This window comes from Rana temporaria, chromosome 4 (assembly GCF_905171775.1).
Source record: "Rana temporaria chromosome 4, aRanTem1.1, whole genome shotgun sequence".
NCBI classification, from domain to species: domain Eukaryota; kingdom Metazoa; phylum Chordata; class Amphibia; order Anura; family Ranidae; genus Rana; species Rana temporaria.
This window is the reverse complement of record NC_053492.1, coordinates 365,565,569-365,583,542: the sequence shown is the minus strand read 5'-3', so window position 1 is coordinate 365,583,542 and position 17,974 is coordinate 365,565,569. Positions and strand designations below refer to the sequence as shown.

At 45.3% G+C, this 17,974-nt stretch overlaps 2 protein-coding genes across 4 annotated transcripts in view; one reads left to right on the top strand and one right to left on the bottom strand.

Annotated features, from left to right (window-relative positions):
- Positions 1 to 1,143: 1,143 nt before the first annotated feature.
- Positions 1,144 to 15,665, bottom strand: LOC120937571. Of its 3 annotated transcripts, none has more exons than XM_040350906.1 (3): positions 15,542 to 15,665; positions 5,879 to 5,950; positions 1,144 to 3,926 (listed from the first exon to the last, which is right to left on the bottom strand). In XM_040350906.1, exons 1-3 carry the CDS (start codon positions 15,547 to 15,549, stop codon positions 1,337 to 1,339), a joined length of 2,670 nt encoding a protein of 889 aa, XP_040206840.1. In that variant the 5' UTR covers positions 15,550 to 15,665; the 3' UTR covers positions 1,144 to 1,336. The 3 variants fall into 3 exon arrangements, with proteins under 3 accessions (XP_040206840.1, XP_040206841.1, XP_040206842.1); XM_040350907.1 differs by having other exon boundaries at positions 15,557 to 15,665; XM_040350908.1 differs by lacking the exon at positions 5,879 to 5,950 and having other exon boundaries at positions 15,557 to 15,665.
- A 1,027-nt stretch (positions 15,666 to 16,692) lies between these two features.
- VTA1 (vesicle trafficking 1) overlaps positions 16,693 to 17,974 on the top strand; it is a 281,215-nt gene continuing 279,933 nt past the window's right edge. Inside the window, exon 1 of the mRNA XM_040350905.1 lies at positions 16,693 to 16,875. Coding sequence (XP_040206839.1) covers positions 16,770 to 16,875 — 106 coding nt within the window. The 5' untranslated portion in view covers positions 16,693 to 16,769. The remainder of the gene's footprint in view (positions 16,876 to 17,974) is intronic.

Below are 17,974 nucleotides of genomic sequence, written 5' to 3'. Positions count from 1 at the left end.
TCTGTGCGTTATTAGAAAAGCAGAGCAGTGGCTCGAGAGTGTGCCTGATCGGATGCCTGCTCATTGGCTGAGACAGCAGTAGGAGCCATTGGCACCCGCTGCTGTCAATCACAGCCAATGAGAGAGAGGGAGCAGGGCTGAGCTGCAGCTCTGTGCGTTATTAGACAGAGAGAGTGTGCCTGCATGGATGCCCACGCAGCATGCTGCTTGCTGTGGGGAACTTGGCAGGAGGGCCAACGAGGGACCCGAGAAGAGGAGGACTGGGGCTGCTCTGTGCAAGATCACTGCAGAGAGCAGGTAAGTATGACATGTTTTTTTTTATATCCAAGGCTTTAATACCACTTCAATTACCATTTTAAAAATGTATGAAAAAAAGTAATGATCAAAATCACCAGTAAGAATAATTTGTAATAAAAAATAAGAAGAAAAAACACAAAAATAAATAGGTTAGAAAAATCATTATATGAGATAAACACCAATAGCTAGATTCAGAGAGAGTTAGGCCGGCGTATCAGTAGATACACCGACCTAACTCGGAATCTGCGCCGTCCTAAGTTTAAGTGTATTCTCAAACTGAGATACACTTAAACCTAGCTAAGATACGTCAGCCTGCGCCGTCGTATCTTAGGGTGCAGTATTTAGGCTGGCTGCTAGGTGGCGCTTCCGTTGAGTTTGGCGTAGAATATGTAAATGACTAGATACGCCTATTCACAAACGTACGTGCGCCCGTTGCAGTAAAGATACGCCGTTTACGTAAGGCGTTTTCAGGCATAAAATTATTCCATCAAATAGCTGGCCTAGTCAATGTTAAGTATGGCCATCGTTCCAGTGTCGAAATTTGAAAATTTTACGTTGTTTGCGTAAGTCGTCCGTGAATAGGGCTGGACGTAATTTACGTTCACGTCGAAACCAATACGTCCTTGTGGCGTACTTTGGAGCAATGCACACTGGGATATGTACACGGACGGCGCATGCGCCGTTCTTAAAAAACATCAATCACGTCGGGTCCCCCCCCATTAACATAAAACACTTCCCCTCATTCTCATTTGAATTAGGCGCGCTTACGCCGGCCACATTTACGCTACGCCTCCGTAAGTTAGGAGGCAAGTACTTTGTGAATACAGTACTTGCCTCTCTGACTTAAGGCGGCGTAGCGTAAATTTGGTATGCTACGCCGCCTTAAAGATGCGCGCCCCTACATGAATCTATCTACAAATATGTAAACATATTGGACAACAGTTACAAAATAATATTAAACAGAGTGTATCCGCCAACAATAAATTATAATCAAAAGAAAGCTAAAGTAAAAAAAACTATATACATGGTATACACAGGATCAGTTCCCTGGAGCAATATTTTGTGGAATCCTAGAGGGTCTTTCTTGCCAGTTAAAGTGTTTTTTTCCTGCTGCAAAAGAGAGACTATCTGATAATATATGTTTTATGAATTTCTGAGTGGTTTGACTGTACATTTTGGATACCAAGTCTTTCTTCACCCTGTTATATGAAAATCTGTACCTTGATGTTCCAACCTTTTCAATATGAGTGAGCTTTGATACCAAGGCTTGCAACCATTTAGTGTTCTTGTTATGATCTAGAGCAGCCAGTTGAGTTCGAGCAACCATGGCATCTAGATGAAAATGATGCCACTTCGAACGATACTTGAGGCACATTCTGTTGTATACATCAAGGCTATCAGTATGGGAAAAATGGGACAGATGTTGGAGATCATGAAGAAGTTGGGGGTTCTGCACAATTTCTTTTAGTTTTTGATGAGCTGCAGAACCCAATGAAAGCCACTCATACTTTTTTACCTCCTCAGCTGATATTGGTGGGTGCTGACAGGAGTGGTATATACTATTGTCTGGCCACTGGTGAACATTAGCTGAGTGGTATATAAGCGACAGCCATTTTTCCTTCAGTAGTTCTGGATTGTGATGGGAGGTCATAAAACACCACCAGAGATGTTTTTTCGCCAGTGGAACCCAATGAGCCAATTGACGCATGTTTCTTGATTTGCTGGCAGCAATTAATTTGGAACTTACTGACTTGCCAAAATGCCAAACATCAAATTCATGCTTTATTGGTTGGTAATTCTGTTGCACTGTTTTCCTTATTCCGATGTGTCTGTCCGTGGTTATCACCTTTATGTTCACATCATCAGCTAGCAGGCGTTCTAAAGCTATTTTGAAAGCTTTGTTTTCTAGGGTTACTGATGATACCCCTGCCTGAAACTGCTCAACTTGAAAGTCCACGATCTTCTCGCTTTCAACGTCCATCAAAGTATAAGTGCAATATTTTGCATTACATCCAGAAGGGTTACACTGACTGTCTCCTGCCAGGGCAATAGCCTTGTTTTCTAGAGACTTTATGACTGACTGTCTTTCATCCTGCCAGTGGAAATTGATAGTTGGAAATATAATATTTTGTTGGTATTGACAATGAGTGGTTTTAGAGATGCTAGGCATAGAGAGATTGTTAAAAAATGTTGTCATCGTTTGATAGTTTGATCCACTGCACACAATTGCAGCAGACAGCAGCAAATTTCCAACAGGCATTCTTCCAAGGAAGGGCTGACTTACCCAAAGTCTATACTTGTGATTATTCGAACAGAAACCATTGACCACGAGAGCTGAACCAACCATATATTTTTGAAGTTTGATGATTGTTCCAGAGCAGGCACTCACTGCCTTACATTTTGAGTTCCAGAGCAGCTCGTCCAGACAGGAATGAAATACTAAAAATTTTATTTCTGCAGCGTAGTCAGTTTTGCCAGGGACATCATGGAGCAAGACAAAAGAGTTGTCGGGATTCTTTGGATCCACAAACAAGTCTTCATCCTCTGAAAGAGTCTGTATAGAATGGTCCTCTTCCTTGAGAGTAGGCCTGTAGCTCTCACTGAGTAGCAGAGGTTCAAGATTATCTTCAGGGTCACAGTCCATCAAAAGCTGTCCAGTATTATCCATCTCTTGTCCTGGAAATGTATGGAAAGGTGACGGCTCAGGCAGATGAGGCGCAATACCCACTGCAGTTTGTTCATACGATGCCGCACTCTGGGAGTCCAAAGCCCCGTCTTCCGGAAATGAGTGTTGCCATACATCACGTTGTAATTTCATCCCTGTGTGTTGCCTTGCTGCTGACTCTTGTTTAACAGGCAAACACTGCAAGCCAGGGAGTTCTACAATATTGCACTGAATACCTACACAATTGTAATCTTTTCTGCAGCATACTTGAGTCTTTTTGTTGGATGTGCGAAATCTTTTTTCAAACTGGGTAGCTTTATGTTTTTTTGTGTTGATAGGATCCATAAAGGTCCCCACTGTTCTTGTGCTCCTGGAACTGTATTTACGCTTTAATGGAGGCATTGGTGGCTGAGATGTATTCGAGACTGTCAGACTTCTATCTCCAGTGGTTTCGATCTCACATTCTGCATGATCAGTCTCACCCATGTCAAAAAAAAGAAGTTCAGAAATAGAATTTGTGCCCTCTGTTGGAAAAATGTTTGTTGCAATGGATAGATCAGCAGTATTCTCTTGAGCACCAAAGGAAATGGGTAAAGATGTTTCCCCAGGTGGCTCTACTTCAAGACGAATACGTTTAACATAACTGTGGTCCAGAGATGGGGAAGCAGGACTCTGTGGCTCCTTAAGTGAATATGGAGTGGGGAATGCATCCTTTTTAAGGTATTTACTTGGGCCTCTTTGTTCATAGTCACTTTCAGTGAAGTGGCGTGAACATATTCGGTAGCCTCCGGTTTTAGATCCTAAAATTTTGTTTGTTAGCTCCTCTATTGTGTTCTCTTCATAATGAATTTTTCTTAACCATTTGGCAATCATATCTGGGTTTCTTGGAAACACATGCAGGGTTACATCTTGATCCTTTTCTCGCCATGAAAAAGTACATGTTTTTACCATACAGCTTGGCATTCTGAAATGTAAAAATAAAATGTTAAAGCCTAATAAGTCGTTCTAAAGGTAAGACTTTTTAATAGTGGTAAATCAAAACTATGCTACAGTACTCAAAGTTATGACAAACCTTCACAAAATATAGGAAAAAAAATTGTAAAGTGCTGATAAACAACTGATAAAATCATTGAATTACTATGCAGAGTAATCAGCAGCAATATAAACAATCACAAAACCAGTGCATGCATTAAAAGAGAAGTATGTTTTTTTTTTTGTCCATCATAATTACCTAGGTAGATGCAGAATCAGACCCATGCTGCACCTGTCCCCCGTCACCTCTGCACTGAGAACCGATCCATCGAAAACACGGCTGATGGCTCAGTTCTGTCACCTCCCCGAGTAGAGATCTGCTGACTGTCAATCAGCAGCTCCCCACTCTGTCCCTCCCCTGCTCACTGGAGCGCTGAGCTGTGGAGGGGCGGGGAGCGTCTGTTTTGCATATGAAATTTCTATAAAATATGTAAGTACACATGATATACGCATTCTTTGCCAGTTTCTATGTTGTCATTATTATGATGTTATATGGACTGTACGCTAAAACCTTTTTGTTAATATATTATAGACATATGATTGACCCTCTCATACAAACCCTTGAAGAAGGAGATTTTTGCTCCGAAACGTGTTGGGTGAATTACGAGAAACCATTGTCAATCGTTGTGGTGATTGTTATCATTCATATGCAGTTATTGTAAACATTCCATTTATCTTGTAACTTGTATTCAATTGATGTATGTATTCCAACAATAAGATTTTTTTTTCCCTATTTACAATTGAACATTCATGCCTTAAAAGTCCAGTTAGGGGATATTTTCTCTTTTTGTCCGTCTCAGCCTGGACTGATTGCAGTGACGTCAGTGGAGAGTGGACTTCAGACCGCTCTCTGCTGAAAACGGGTTACAGGAATGCAGAACAACCTTACTGCAGTGAAGCCTGAGCGGTCAGGGTGGAGCGGTGAGCTGCAAGGAGAAACCCTGCTCATTGGAGTCTTTGTAGAATGCAATCTTGATTTTTTTCATGTGACTCTATTTTTAATTAACTATATGGTTTTAAAATGTATATGGAAAGCACTATTGTCTATTTGTTTTTATTGACTACTATTAAGACATTTTTTACCTTCATGCATTTCCTGCATGAAGGTAAAAAATGTCCCAGTATTTTTATCGTCCCTTCAACCCCCCCCCCCCTATACTTACCCGAGTCCTTTCTCGATCCAGCCCTGTGCTTGACTGCAGCTGCACTGGTCTCTCTCCTCACAGGAAACAGAGGCAGCAGCCATTGGCTCCTGCTGCTCTCAATCAAATCCGGTATTGAGGGAATGGGGGGGGGGGGGGGGTTGGTGCAGGCCAGGCTGTGTGTGTGTCTATAGACACACACACAGCCCGGCCCAGGAGTGAGCCTGAAGGTGTGGCCCTATAGCAAACAGCCTGCTATGATTGCACACACAGATGAGGAGGAGCCAAGAGCACCAGTGGGGGGACCCCAGAAGAGGAGGTTTGGGGTTCACTCTGTGCAATACTATGTATAAGTATAGTAAGGGGACGCTAATAGTAAGGTGCTATAGTGTAATAATTAAAAACACATAAAATGAAAAATCGATATATGAACTGTATAAACAACAATACAGTAATAATATAAAGTGCATGTGTACTAAAACACCAATAAACAAAAAGTGCAAAGTCCAGAAATTGCAGCAATAGTAGCTCAGTGGTAAGCTATTGAAAGTCCATGCATTGGATAGGTTTCTTGAAAGTTGACACCATCACCTCTAAAACAATATCAAACTGGCGACACCGGGTGAGAAGTAGAGGTAAGTGCCTACTCACCAGACCACCATGACCCTTTGTTTTAAGAAAAGGTCAGGGGGGGCTTTGGTATCATATAAAAAAAAAGATCCTAAATAAACACAATACTTACTTTAAAGCCTTAGCAGGTAGCTCTTCTATAATGTAGCGTAAGCACAGCAAACCAGTAAATTTCCTTTTGATCCTAGGGGTGTAAGAATAAACACATTTTTACAATTTTGCATACTGGTATTGATGTGGTTAAAGGCAACGTATGGCTAAAGCCTTTTTGGCCCTACTTCTAGGGATCAAAGTCAGGGTTGATAAAAATCAATGATTTAAAAAAAATGATTTTTTTAATTTAAATCAATCGTTATGAAATTATTTTAATAAAATGCTTTTGGAGTAAAAATATATCTAAAGATTAGATAGACGTTTTCTATTTAGGATACATTAATAATTTAGTTTATTCAACATGAAATTGAGCTTAGTTATATAGCATGAGGCTGTATATTCTACAATAGTTACATTTTTGGTAAATTAATTCAATGAATCCAAGCTCTGCACTGCATTGATGCATTCACACAACTTCACAGTAACCATGAGATAAAACAATGTTCAGGATTCCTTTATACCATTGTTTTGCAAATCTATGTACATTACAAACTGTTTGATTGAATCGATTCTGATATCGCTGTTGTACTAACCTGACAGCTTATTATTCTAAAGAGGAAACCTTAATTTTGTTTGCAAATATTAAATATTCTAACTACCAGCAAGAATGAGTCCGAACATTTAAATAGGGATGTCCGGATACCGATACTAGTATCGGTACCGATGCCGAGCATTTCACAGAGTACTTGTACTCGGGGGAAATGCTCCGATGCTTCACCTGATACCTGTGCAGTCAGGGTGATCGTTGGGGCAGGGGAGTTGCAAGCACTGATCTGCCACTTTTTCAGCTGTTTTGGTTAAAGTTATACAGTGGTGATCGGTGCTTGTACTGTAACTCCCCCAAAGCCGCATCGGTTCACCGCTGACTGTCCCCCTCTGTGCTGTCCTCCCCCCTCCATGCTGTCCTCCCCCCTCTGTCCTCCGTGCTGTCTTCCCTCCTCCGTGCTGTCCTCCCCCCTCCATGCTGTCTTCCCCCCTCCATGCTGTCCTCCCCCCTCTGTCCTCCGTGATGTCTCCCCCCCCTCCGTGCTGTTCCCGCCCCTCCGTGCTGTCTCCCCCCCTCCGTGCTGTCTTCTCCCCCCCCTCCGTGCTCCGTGTTGTCTTCTCCCCCCCTCTGTGCTCCGTGTTGTCTTCTCCCCACCTCTGTGCTGACTTCTCCCCCCTTCGTGCTGTCTTCTCCCCCCTCTGTGCTGCTCTCCCCCCTCAATTTGTCAGGATGGAGAGCGGAGGTAGGAGCTGCTAAACCCGGCTCCTACCTTTTCCGAATGAACAGAGTCAGTGATCACCTGTGTTTACGATGTTTCAGTTTATGAATGGAGAGGAGCTTCTCTCCATTAATTTTAGCTGAGGCTGCAGAGAAAGGGACTGGGGAATCTGTGTCCTTAGTCCCTTTCTCTGTCTTAAAGGGGAGATGTCAGAGGTCTGTTAAGACTCCTGATATCTCACCAAAGACCCCCAACAGGGCTGATAAAAAAAGAAAAATAAATTGCAATAAATAATTAAAAAAAATTAAAATATAATGTAAATAAAATAAAAAAACACACCAACAATCCACTCCCCCCCCCTCTAAAAAAAAGAAATCACTGTAAAAAATAAAAAATTGTAAAAAATAAATAAAAAAATACTGCCACTGTCACATGACATTAAAAAAAAGTATCAGTAATTGGTATCGGCGAGTACTTGAAAAAAAGTATCGGTACTTGTACTCGGTCTCAAAAAAGTGGCATCGGGACAACCCTACATTTAAAGAGCACCTGTCATTTCAGGTCCATCATGGCAGCGCTTGTTAGCGAGCATCGACTTACCTGCTGCTGCCACGTCCCCTTACCTTGTATTGTCACTGGCACATCAATTATGATTTAAATCAAGGCTTTTTACTATTGATTTAAATCAAATCCACCCTGCCAGCAGCCACACCTAGCCACTGAGAGCTGCAACATAAATCTCTGATTCCTGCCGCTACTATTCGCATCAGCCCTAATCGCCGATGTGAATGTAGCCTTAGGGCCATGTAGGACAGTAACCAATTAACTACCTGTCCTTACAGTGTGAGAAAAAAACTGTAAAATGGGAGAGAACACAACTATTTTTTAGACACTCCTATTAAAGTATTTTAAAGTACTCGATATTCACCACCCTTTGGACACACCCCCATAGCCAGTTTTCAATCCAGGTACTCACCCTATGGTCCATGCCGACTGACCTCCACATATACAGGCCTTTCTCTGTCTAGATCAGTGGTTCTCAACCTGGTCCTCAAGTACCCCCAACAGGCCATGTTTGCAGGTTTTCATTTATCTTGCACAGTTGCTTTAAATCAGGGTCAATGGCTTGGTATTTTGAACAGCTATTTTATCTCAGAGATATTTCCAAAACATGGCCTGTTGGGGGTACTTGAAAACAGGGTTGAAAACCACTGATCTAGATGGCAGCTCATTTTCTCATAGAAAGTTAATAGATTGGTCTGGCAAGAAGGATTCTTCATGAATCCATGCTGATTACTGCTAAAGATACTTGAAAAGAAATGGCTGCACATCCAGGAATTCCGATTGTCTTATATTGTTCAAAGTGATAGCAACAAAGACACCAACACAAGGTCACTGTTAATGATAGAGGGCCATATTCTGAGTATAGTTACGATGGAGTATCTCAGGATACTCCATCGTATCTCTCTTTTTTGGGCCGCGTATCTATGCGAGTGATTCGTAGAATCATTTTCGCATAGATACGCTTAAGATCCGACATGTGTAAGTCACTTACACTGTCGGATCTTAAATGTAATTACTCCGCCGGCTGCTAGGTGGCGTTTACGTTCAGGTCTCATTTGTTTATGCAAATGAGCCTGATACGCCGATTCACGAACGAAATTGCGTCGCGTAACCGTCGCTAACGTCGTTTGCGTAGGCGTAAGGTTACCCCTGCTATATGAGGGTAACCTTACGCCAGTCCCACGTAGGCCATGTTAAGTATGGCGTCGGGTCCGCGTCGTGTACGTCGTTTTACTAAGTCGTCCGCGAATACGACTTTACGTCAATGACGCACACGTCGGCGTCATTGACGTTTTACACCGAGAACTGGAGCATGCGCACTGGGCTATTTTAAGCCCGGAGCATGCGCATTTCTTTCGAATCGGGGGCGCGCTTAATTTAAATACAAGCCGCCCCCTTTGGATATACGCGGGGATACGCCGGGCCAATTACACTACGCCGCCCCAAACTACAGAGCAATCGTTTGGGGAATACAGCACTTGCTCCTGTAGGTTGGGGCGGCGGAGTGTAAATGGCTTACGCGCCGCCCGCCTACTTTCTACAAGAATATGGCCCACAGTTTTTATTACTAAAATCTTGTATATAGTCCTTTATCAACCCCTCCAATAACTTGCAGACTATTGATGTTAGGCTAACTGGCCTGTAGTTCCCAGGGATATGTCTCGACTCGCTTTTATATATTGGTGACACGTTGAATTTTCTCCTATCAGCTGGTACTATTCCAGTCAGTAAACTGTCCATAAAAATTAGGAACAATGGTCTGGCTATCACCTGGCTGAGCTCCTAAAGGACCCTCGGGTGTAAGCCATCTGATCCCAATGACTTTTTTATGTTAAGTTTTTCAATTTATGATTTTTTCTTCTATTAGCCATCAGGGTGCTTCTTGATGTTTTATGAAGATTAACATTACAGTCTTGGTTACTGTATCCCCCTTGTTTTCTTTTTGAAGACTGAGGAGCATACAGTGGAACCTCGGTTTAAGAGTAACTTGGTTTAAGAGTGTTTTGATTTGCGAGCAAATTCTTCTTTAAATTCTAACTCGGTTTGTGAGAAGCCGAGCAGAGCCGAAAATAGGCATGTAGTACCTTATTTGGCCTGAGATACAGGGGCGCAGGAGCCTAGAAAAGCCGAACATTGGCCTGTAGTACCTTATTTGGCCTGAGATACAGGGGCGCAGGAGCCGAGAAAAGCCGAACATTGGCCTGCAGTACCTCATCTGGCCTGAGGTACGGGGGCGCAGGAAACGAGCCTCGGGCCTTTTTGGCACCCCCCACCTCTGGCCGCATTCAGTATTGCATCCCATTGAAGTCAATGCGGAACAAATTATTTTCATTTCCATTGACTTCAATGGGAAAACTCGATTTGAAATGCGAGTACTTTGGATTAAGAGCATACTCCAGGAATGGACTATGCTCGTAATCTGAGGTTCAACTGTATATTCAAAACCTTTGCCTTCTCTCTGTCCTTTGTAGCCAAATTCCCTTCATCATTCTTTATGAGGCCAATCTGTTCTGGCCTCGCTTTCTTACGATTTACGAAATAGCACAGTGCTAATGGTCTGGGCATGAAGGGGGTAAAATCTTCTAGAGCTGAGGTGGCTACAATCACTGGGCTTCTAACTAGGGTTGTCCCGATACCGATACTAGTATCGGTATCGGGACCGATTCCGAGTTTTTTCGGCGGTACTCAGACGCCGATACCCCGCCCCGATACACAAATAGAATACTTGCCACCCCCGTCCCCTCCCGCCGCCGACACCGAAGAAGCAATCCGTCCCAGCGATCCGCCGCCGTTACGCCGCATCCCCGCTACCGCCGACTGTGTAATACGGGCGGGAACATTACAGCTTTGAATAGCTGTAATGATTTGCGCCGCGCATAGACACTCCCCCTTGCTCGGGTGAACTGTCCAATCCCGAGCAAGGGGGAGTGTCTATACGCAGCGCCGGGCCAATCATTACAGCTATTCAAAGCTGCCTGTAATGTTCCCGCCCGTATTACACAGTCGGCGGCAGCGGGGATGCGGCGAGATACAGGTAAGTGAAACAGGACATGGCTGCATATGGGGAGACATTGCTGGATATGGGGGGACATTGCTGGATATGGGGGACATTTCTGCATATGGGGGACATTGCTGGATATGCGGGGACATTGCTGCATATTGGGAGACATGGCTGCATATGGGGGGACATTGCTGCATATTGGGAGACATGGCTGCATATGGGGGGGACATTGCTGCATATTGGGAGACATTGCTGCATATTGGGAGACAATGCTGCATATGCGGGGACATTGCTGCATATTGGGAGACATTGCTGCATATGGGGGACATGGCTGCATATTGGGAGACATTGCTGCATATTGGGAGACATTGCTGCATATGGGGGACATTGCTGCATATTGGGAGACATTGCTGCATATGGGGGACATTGCTGCATATTGGGAGACATTGCTGCATATGGGGGGACATTGCTGCATATTGGGAGACATTGCTGCATATGGGGGACATTGCTGCATATGGGGGGACATTGCTGCATATGGGGGACATTGCTGCATATGGGGGACATTGCTGCATATGGGGGGACATTGCTGCATATTGGGAGACATTGCTGCATATGCGGGGACATTGCTGCATATGGGGGACATTGCTGCATATGGGGGACATTGTTGCATATGGGGGGACATTGCTGCATATGGGGGGACATTGCTGCATATTGGGAGACATTGCTGCATATGGGGGGACATTGCTGCATATTGGGAGACATTGCTGCATATGGGGGACATTGCTGCATATGGGGGGACATTGCTGCATATGGGGGACATTGCTGCATATGGGGGACATTGCTGCATATGGGGGGACATTGCTGCATATTGGGAGACATTGCTGCATATGCGGGGACATTGCTGCATATGGGGGACATTGCTGCATATGGGGGACATTGTTGCATATGGGGGGACATTGCTGCATATGGGGGGACATTGCTGCATATTGGGAGACATTGCTGCATATGCGGGGACATTGCTGCATATGGGGGGATATTGCTGCATATGGGGGGACATTGCTGCATATGGGGGACATTGCTGCATATGGGGGACATTGCTGCATATGGGGGACATTGCTGCATATGGGGGACATTGCTGGATATGGGGGGACATTGCTGGATATGGGGGGACATGGCTGCATATGGGGGGACATGGCTGCATATGGGGGGACATGGCTGCATCTGTGGGGGGACATGGCTGCATTTGGGGCCAAATTCAAAAAAAAGTATTGGTATTCGGTATCGGCGACTACTTGAAAAAAAGTATCGGTACTTGTACTCAGTCCTAAAAAAGTGGTATCGGGACAACCCTACTTCTAACACACAAAAATGTCCCAATTATCAGAAATCTAAAACTCTATACACTGCTCCTGGTCAGTCCACTGTTGATCCAAGCCCCAAAACTGTTCGGTGGCGGTCCAGCTTGTACTGCAGAACATCACAAGTAGAAGATGGAAGACCGCACACATGCTATGATTAAGCGCCCATTGGCATGAAACGCGTCAACATTTGCTCTCTCTGTGTGCTGTGGTATTTGGATTTTTGCAATAAACGTTATGGATGTTATTAGAACCAGTGTGCGTCCATCCACCTTTTACTTCTGATGTGCCAGTTATTAGACGTATCACCACATTTTTGTTAAAATGCGCCATGGTGTGTCGCCTACTCAACCCCACATGAATACATAAACAGCCCTCCCTTCACCGCCCCCGCCTTTTCACGATAACCCCTCCTTATTTAAAATAAATGGCACTGCAATCTGTCAATGAATGTATGGTGCAGGCATGCCGTGCATCCAGGGACAAGCAGGATCAGGTCAGGGAATCTTCTTTTCTATGCCCCTAGACCCAACCCTAGGGGCATAGAAAAAAAAAACCACAACACAATCGTATATATGAAATTGTTACCATTAAAGGGGTTGTAAAAGGTAAAAAATTCCCCTAAATAGCTTCTTTTACCTTAGTGTAGTCCTCCTTCACTTACCTCATCCTTCCATTTTGCTTTTAAATGTCCTTATTTCTTCTGAGAAATCCTCACTTCCTGTTCTCCTGTCTGTAACTACACACCGTAATGCAAGGCTTTCTCCCTGGTGTGGAGAAAGCCTCTTGAGGGGGGAGGGGGCGAGCAGGAGTGTCAGGACACTCTCTACTTTGAAGATAGAGAAAGGAGCTGTGTGTTAGTGAGCGTCCTGACACTCCTGCTCGCCCCCTCCCACCTCAAGAGGCTTTCTCCACACCAGGGAGAAAGCCTTGCATTACTGTGTGGAGTTACAGACAGAAGAACAGGAAGTGAGGATTTCTCAGAAGAAATAAGGACATTTAAAAGCAAAATCGAAGGATGAGGTAAGTGAAAGAGAACTGCACCGAGGTAAAGGAAGCTATTTAGGGGAAAAAAATCCTTTACAACTCCTTTAAAGGGGTTGTAAAGGTTTGTTTTTTATTTTCTAAATAGGTTCCTTTAACCACTTCCCGACCGCCGCATGTAGATATATGTCGGCAGAATGGCCCGTACAGGCACATTGGCGTACCTGTACGTCCCTGCCTTTCCGCGGGTCGGGGGTCCGATCGGGACCCCCCCCCCGCTACATGCGGCGGTCGGATTTCCGCGGGGAGCGATCCGGGACGATGGCGCGGCTATTCGTTTATAGCCGCCCCATCGCGATCGCTCCCCGGAGCTGAAGAACGGGGAGAGCTGTATGTAAACACAGCTTCCCCGTGCTTCACTGTGGCGGCTGCATCGATCGAGTGATCCCTTTTATAGGGAGACTCAATCGATGACGTCAGTCCTACAGCCACACCCCCCTACAGTTGTAAACACACACTAGGTGAACCCTAACTCCTACAGCGCCCCCTGTGGTTAACTCCCAAACTGCAACTGTCATTTTCACAATAATCAAAGCAATTTAAATGCATTTTTTGCTGTGAAAATGACAATGATCCCAAAAATGTGTCAACATTGTCCGAAGTGTCTCTATTTTTGTTTATAGCGCAAAAAATAAAAACCGCAGAGGTGATCAAATACCACCAAAAGAAAGCTCTATTTGTGGGGGAAAAAGGACGCCAATTTTGTTTGGGAGCCACGTCGCACGACCGCGCAATTGTCTGTTAAAGCGACGCAGTGCCGAATTGTAAAAACCCCTTGGGTCATTTAGCAGCATATTGGTCCGGTCCTTAAGTGGTTAAGCTAGTGCATTGTTGGTTCACTTACCTTTTCCTTCGATTTCCCTTCTAAATGTTTTTTTTTCTTTGTTTGAATTTCTCACTTCCTGTTCCTCCTAAGAAAGCAGTTCTGGCTGATGTAACCACCACTCGGATGATGGTGGAAAGCTTACTGAGGAGGAACAGGAAGTGAGAAATTCAGACAAAGAAAAAAAACATTTAGAAGGAAAAGGTAAGTGAACCAACAATGCACTAGCTTAAAGGAACCTATTTAGAAAATAAAAAACAAACCTTTACAACCCCTTTAACCACTTGCCGACTCTAGTACCTTATATGATGTTCTCGGTTTGCAGTGGTTATATGCCTACAGCTACAAGCATCATATCCCGATATGAAGATTTTTTGCTGCCAATTCTCTGTTCAGCAGAAGTGATTCGATTGGCTCTCCCGTCCGATCGCAGATCCCAGGAGCGCTACAGCCGACGGTGATGGCTGCACAACAGAGAGAGGAACTGACGTTGTCTCTCCCTCTCTGTGACCCCGTAAACTGGGAGCGATGAGGATTTAATCCATTCCAGTTTTGGCTCCTTGTTTACCTGCCAGGAAAGCAGCCGATCAGACTGACCTGTGTCTGATTAGATGCACTGGACTCCAAAAGGAACGATATGGGGTCTAATAGACCCCACATTTCTTCATAAAGAGGACCTGTCATGGTCCATGCTGTCACAAGGGAAGTTGCTCATCCCTTGTAATAGCAATAAAAGTAATACAAAAAGGTAAAAAAAAAAAAAAAAAGTTTTAGATAAAATAAATAATAATTTTGTAAAATGTAAAGTGCCTATGCGCAAATGTGAATGCATATGAATGCACAAGTCCCGCATGTCAACGGTGATCGCATCGCACCACACCGTGCCACACCTCCTATGTAAACTGGTAACTGGCGTTGCCTATGAAGAATTTTAGGTATTGTAGTTTGGCGCCATTCTACGGACATACGCAATTTTAAAGCGTGACACAAACTATTTACTCGGCGTAACATCTTCTACATTTTATCAAGATATTGGGAATTATTTTGTGCTTGTGTGCAATTAAAGCGTATTTTTTCCCCATAAGAATTGTGATTGAAAAACCACTGCACAAATATCGTATGACATAAAACAAATTGTAAAGCCCATCATTATATTATGTAGGGCCTCTGCTAATTTTTTTTTATATATATAGATATATAATGTTTGGGTGTTTGAAGTAATTTTCTAACAAATGTAGATTTTTACATGCATGTAAGAAGGGTCAGAAATGGTCCGGTTGGAAAGTGGTTCAGCTGACCATACACTATAAAATCTGATTGTACAATCTTCCTTGGATCCACCAACACCTATAGTGCAAGGGATGTTTGAATTGATACGAATAGCTTGAACAGATTAGGTATGTCCTCATATTACACAGGTTTGGTAAATCTAAATGTGACTGACTGTATAAGGATTAGAGAGTTAGATGGATGTGGATCCTTGTAAAATCAGATCGTGCAGTATATGGGCAGCCTTTTCTAGGATATCCAAGACAGCAATTGGTATGTATATGAAGATCTTAGTATAGAAGCTTTCATATCCAATACAGCCTGACCCCATCCCACAGCTTCCTCTGTAATTATCTACCCGATCATAAATGACCTTCCTCCAGCAGATCTTCCACTTCATCAGGTGCCACCCGACACTATCGCCACCATACAGCTGGCAGTGCTGCCCCTTCCTACTGGATGACACCACTTCCCCCGTCACGCCTCCCATCTGTTACCCCGCCCACGTGCCTTGTCTCTCCTCCCATCACCACTTTGTTACCCCGCCCACGTGCCCTGTCTCTCCTCCCATCTCCACTTTGTCATCCGCCCTCATCTACACTTCCCCTGCCACTCCTCCCATCTCCGCTCTGTTACCCCGCCTACGTGCCATGTCTCTCCTCCCATCTCCACTGTGTCACCCGCCCTCTTCCACACTTCCCCTGTCACTCCTCCCATCTCCGCTCTGTTACCCCGCCCACGTGCCCTGTCTCTCCTCCCATCTCCACTATGTTACCCCGCCCACGTGCCCTGTCTCTCCTCCCATCTCCACTTTGTCACCCGCCCTCTTCCACACATACCCTGTCACTCCTCCCATCTCCGCTCTGTTACCCCGCCCACGTGCCATGTCTCTCCTCCCATCTCCACTGTGTCACCCGCCCTCGTCCACACTTCCCCCGTCACTCCTCCCACCTCCGCTCTGTTACCCCGCCCACGTGCCATGTCTCTCCTCCCATCTCCACTGTGTCACCCGCCCTCTTCCACACTTCCCCCGTCACTCCTCCCATCTTCGCTCTGTTATCCCGCCCACGTGCCCTGTCTCTCCTCCCATCTCCGCTCTGTTACCCGCCCTCTTCACGCTTCCCCCGTCACTCCTCCCATCTCCGCTCTGTTACCCCGCCCTGTCTCTCCTCCCATCTCCACTGTGTCACCCCCGCCCTCTTCCACACTTCCCATGTCACTCCTCCCATCTCCGCTCTGTTACCCCGCCCACGTGCCCTGTCTCTCCTCCCATCTCCACTCTGTCACCCGCCCTCTTCCACACTTCCCCTGTCACTCCTCCCATCTCCGCTCTGTTACCCCGCCCACATGCCCCGTCTTCCCACCCATCTCAGCTGCATCACACCGCCCACTAAGCAACTCTCGTCTCCTGCCCCCAATGCGTCGCCACGCCCACACGCCTTGCCTCCTCTCCTAGCAGCGCTGTGTCTCCTCCCATCTCGCTGTGTCACCCTCTTGTTCCCACCCACAGACGGGCGGAAGCGGAAGAGCTGTGTGTGTGTATTGTGTCTTGTGCTGTCACTGTATTTTTGTGTGAGGGGACAGAGATGGCTGCTCAGCTGCCCTCCATTCCGGCACAGTTCAAGTCTATCCAGCATCACCTGAGGACAGCACAGGAACATGAGAAGAGGGACCCTGTGGTGTCTTATTACTGTGAGTATACCCAGCTCAGTGTGGGCATGTACAGTGATTGTCTGCCCAGCACACACCGGGTGTCATAGTCTGTGTGAGACATACAAGCCTTCTTATACTGTAATAAAGGGCTGTCACCAGCCAGTCTCCTGTGTGCTATCTAAGCTTAATTGTAAACAATGGCCAGACTTAGAACTTCATTTTGTATGGAGCAAAGGAGAGTTATGTCATTGCTTTCTGCCATTGTGGAGAGTTCACTTCACTTCCTGTACTATATCCAAAGTGAGGGAATCCCTGGTTGTCATCAGAACCAGTGTCCCCAATGGAGGATTTCCCCTCTATTCCTCTTCTGGTGACAACCCCAAATTTTGAGATTTTCAGCTTGCTCTTCAGAGAGCATTTGACAGGTGCTGACAAAGTGTTGTATTGCCTCCTCACTACTTTTTTTAACCCCTTACACCACATACTGTATGTCAAACACAAGGCCCGCGGGTCAAATCCAGCTCGCCAGGCCTTCGCACGTGGCCCTCCCACACAGTTTTGCAGCCGATTTGTGGCAGAACTCCATCTCGCCACCTCCAGCTCTTGCCCTCCGGTCCCCGCAGTCATTTGTAAACACAGAAGTCTTCTGTATGTACAAGAGATAGATTTGCTTTCAGCAACTTCGGGATGGAACAGATCCCCCATGGCAGAGACGGCTGGGATAGCTCTCCAGAATATGAGAGTAGAATGATCTCACTGCAATGCAAGGCAAAAGCCACTTACACAGGGAGATATAAGCAAGCCAAATACACGGGTAGTAGGGAGAGCCACCTACACAGGGCAGTACTAGAGCCACCTACACAGGGCAGTACTAGAGCCACCTACACAGGGAGGTATAACTGAGCCAAATACACGGGTAGTAGAGAGAGCCACCTACACAGGGAGATATAACAGAGCCAAATACACGGGTAGTAGAGAGAGCCACCTACACAGGGAGGTATAACAGAGCCAAATACATGGGTAGTAGAGAGAGCCACCTACACAGGGAGGTATAACAGAGCCAAATACATGGGTAGTAGAGAGAGCCACCTACACAGGGAGGTATAACAGAGCCAAATACATGGGTAGTAGAGAGAGC

Excerpts from the sequence above, each read along its gene's own strand:
- LOC120937571 (XM_040350906.1), bottom strand. Across the intron at positions 3,927-5,878 it reads CTACCTGCTAAGGCTTTAAA|AATGCCAAGCTGTATGGTAA; the intron begins GTAAGTATTGTG and ends TTTACATTTCAG.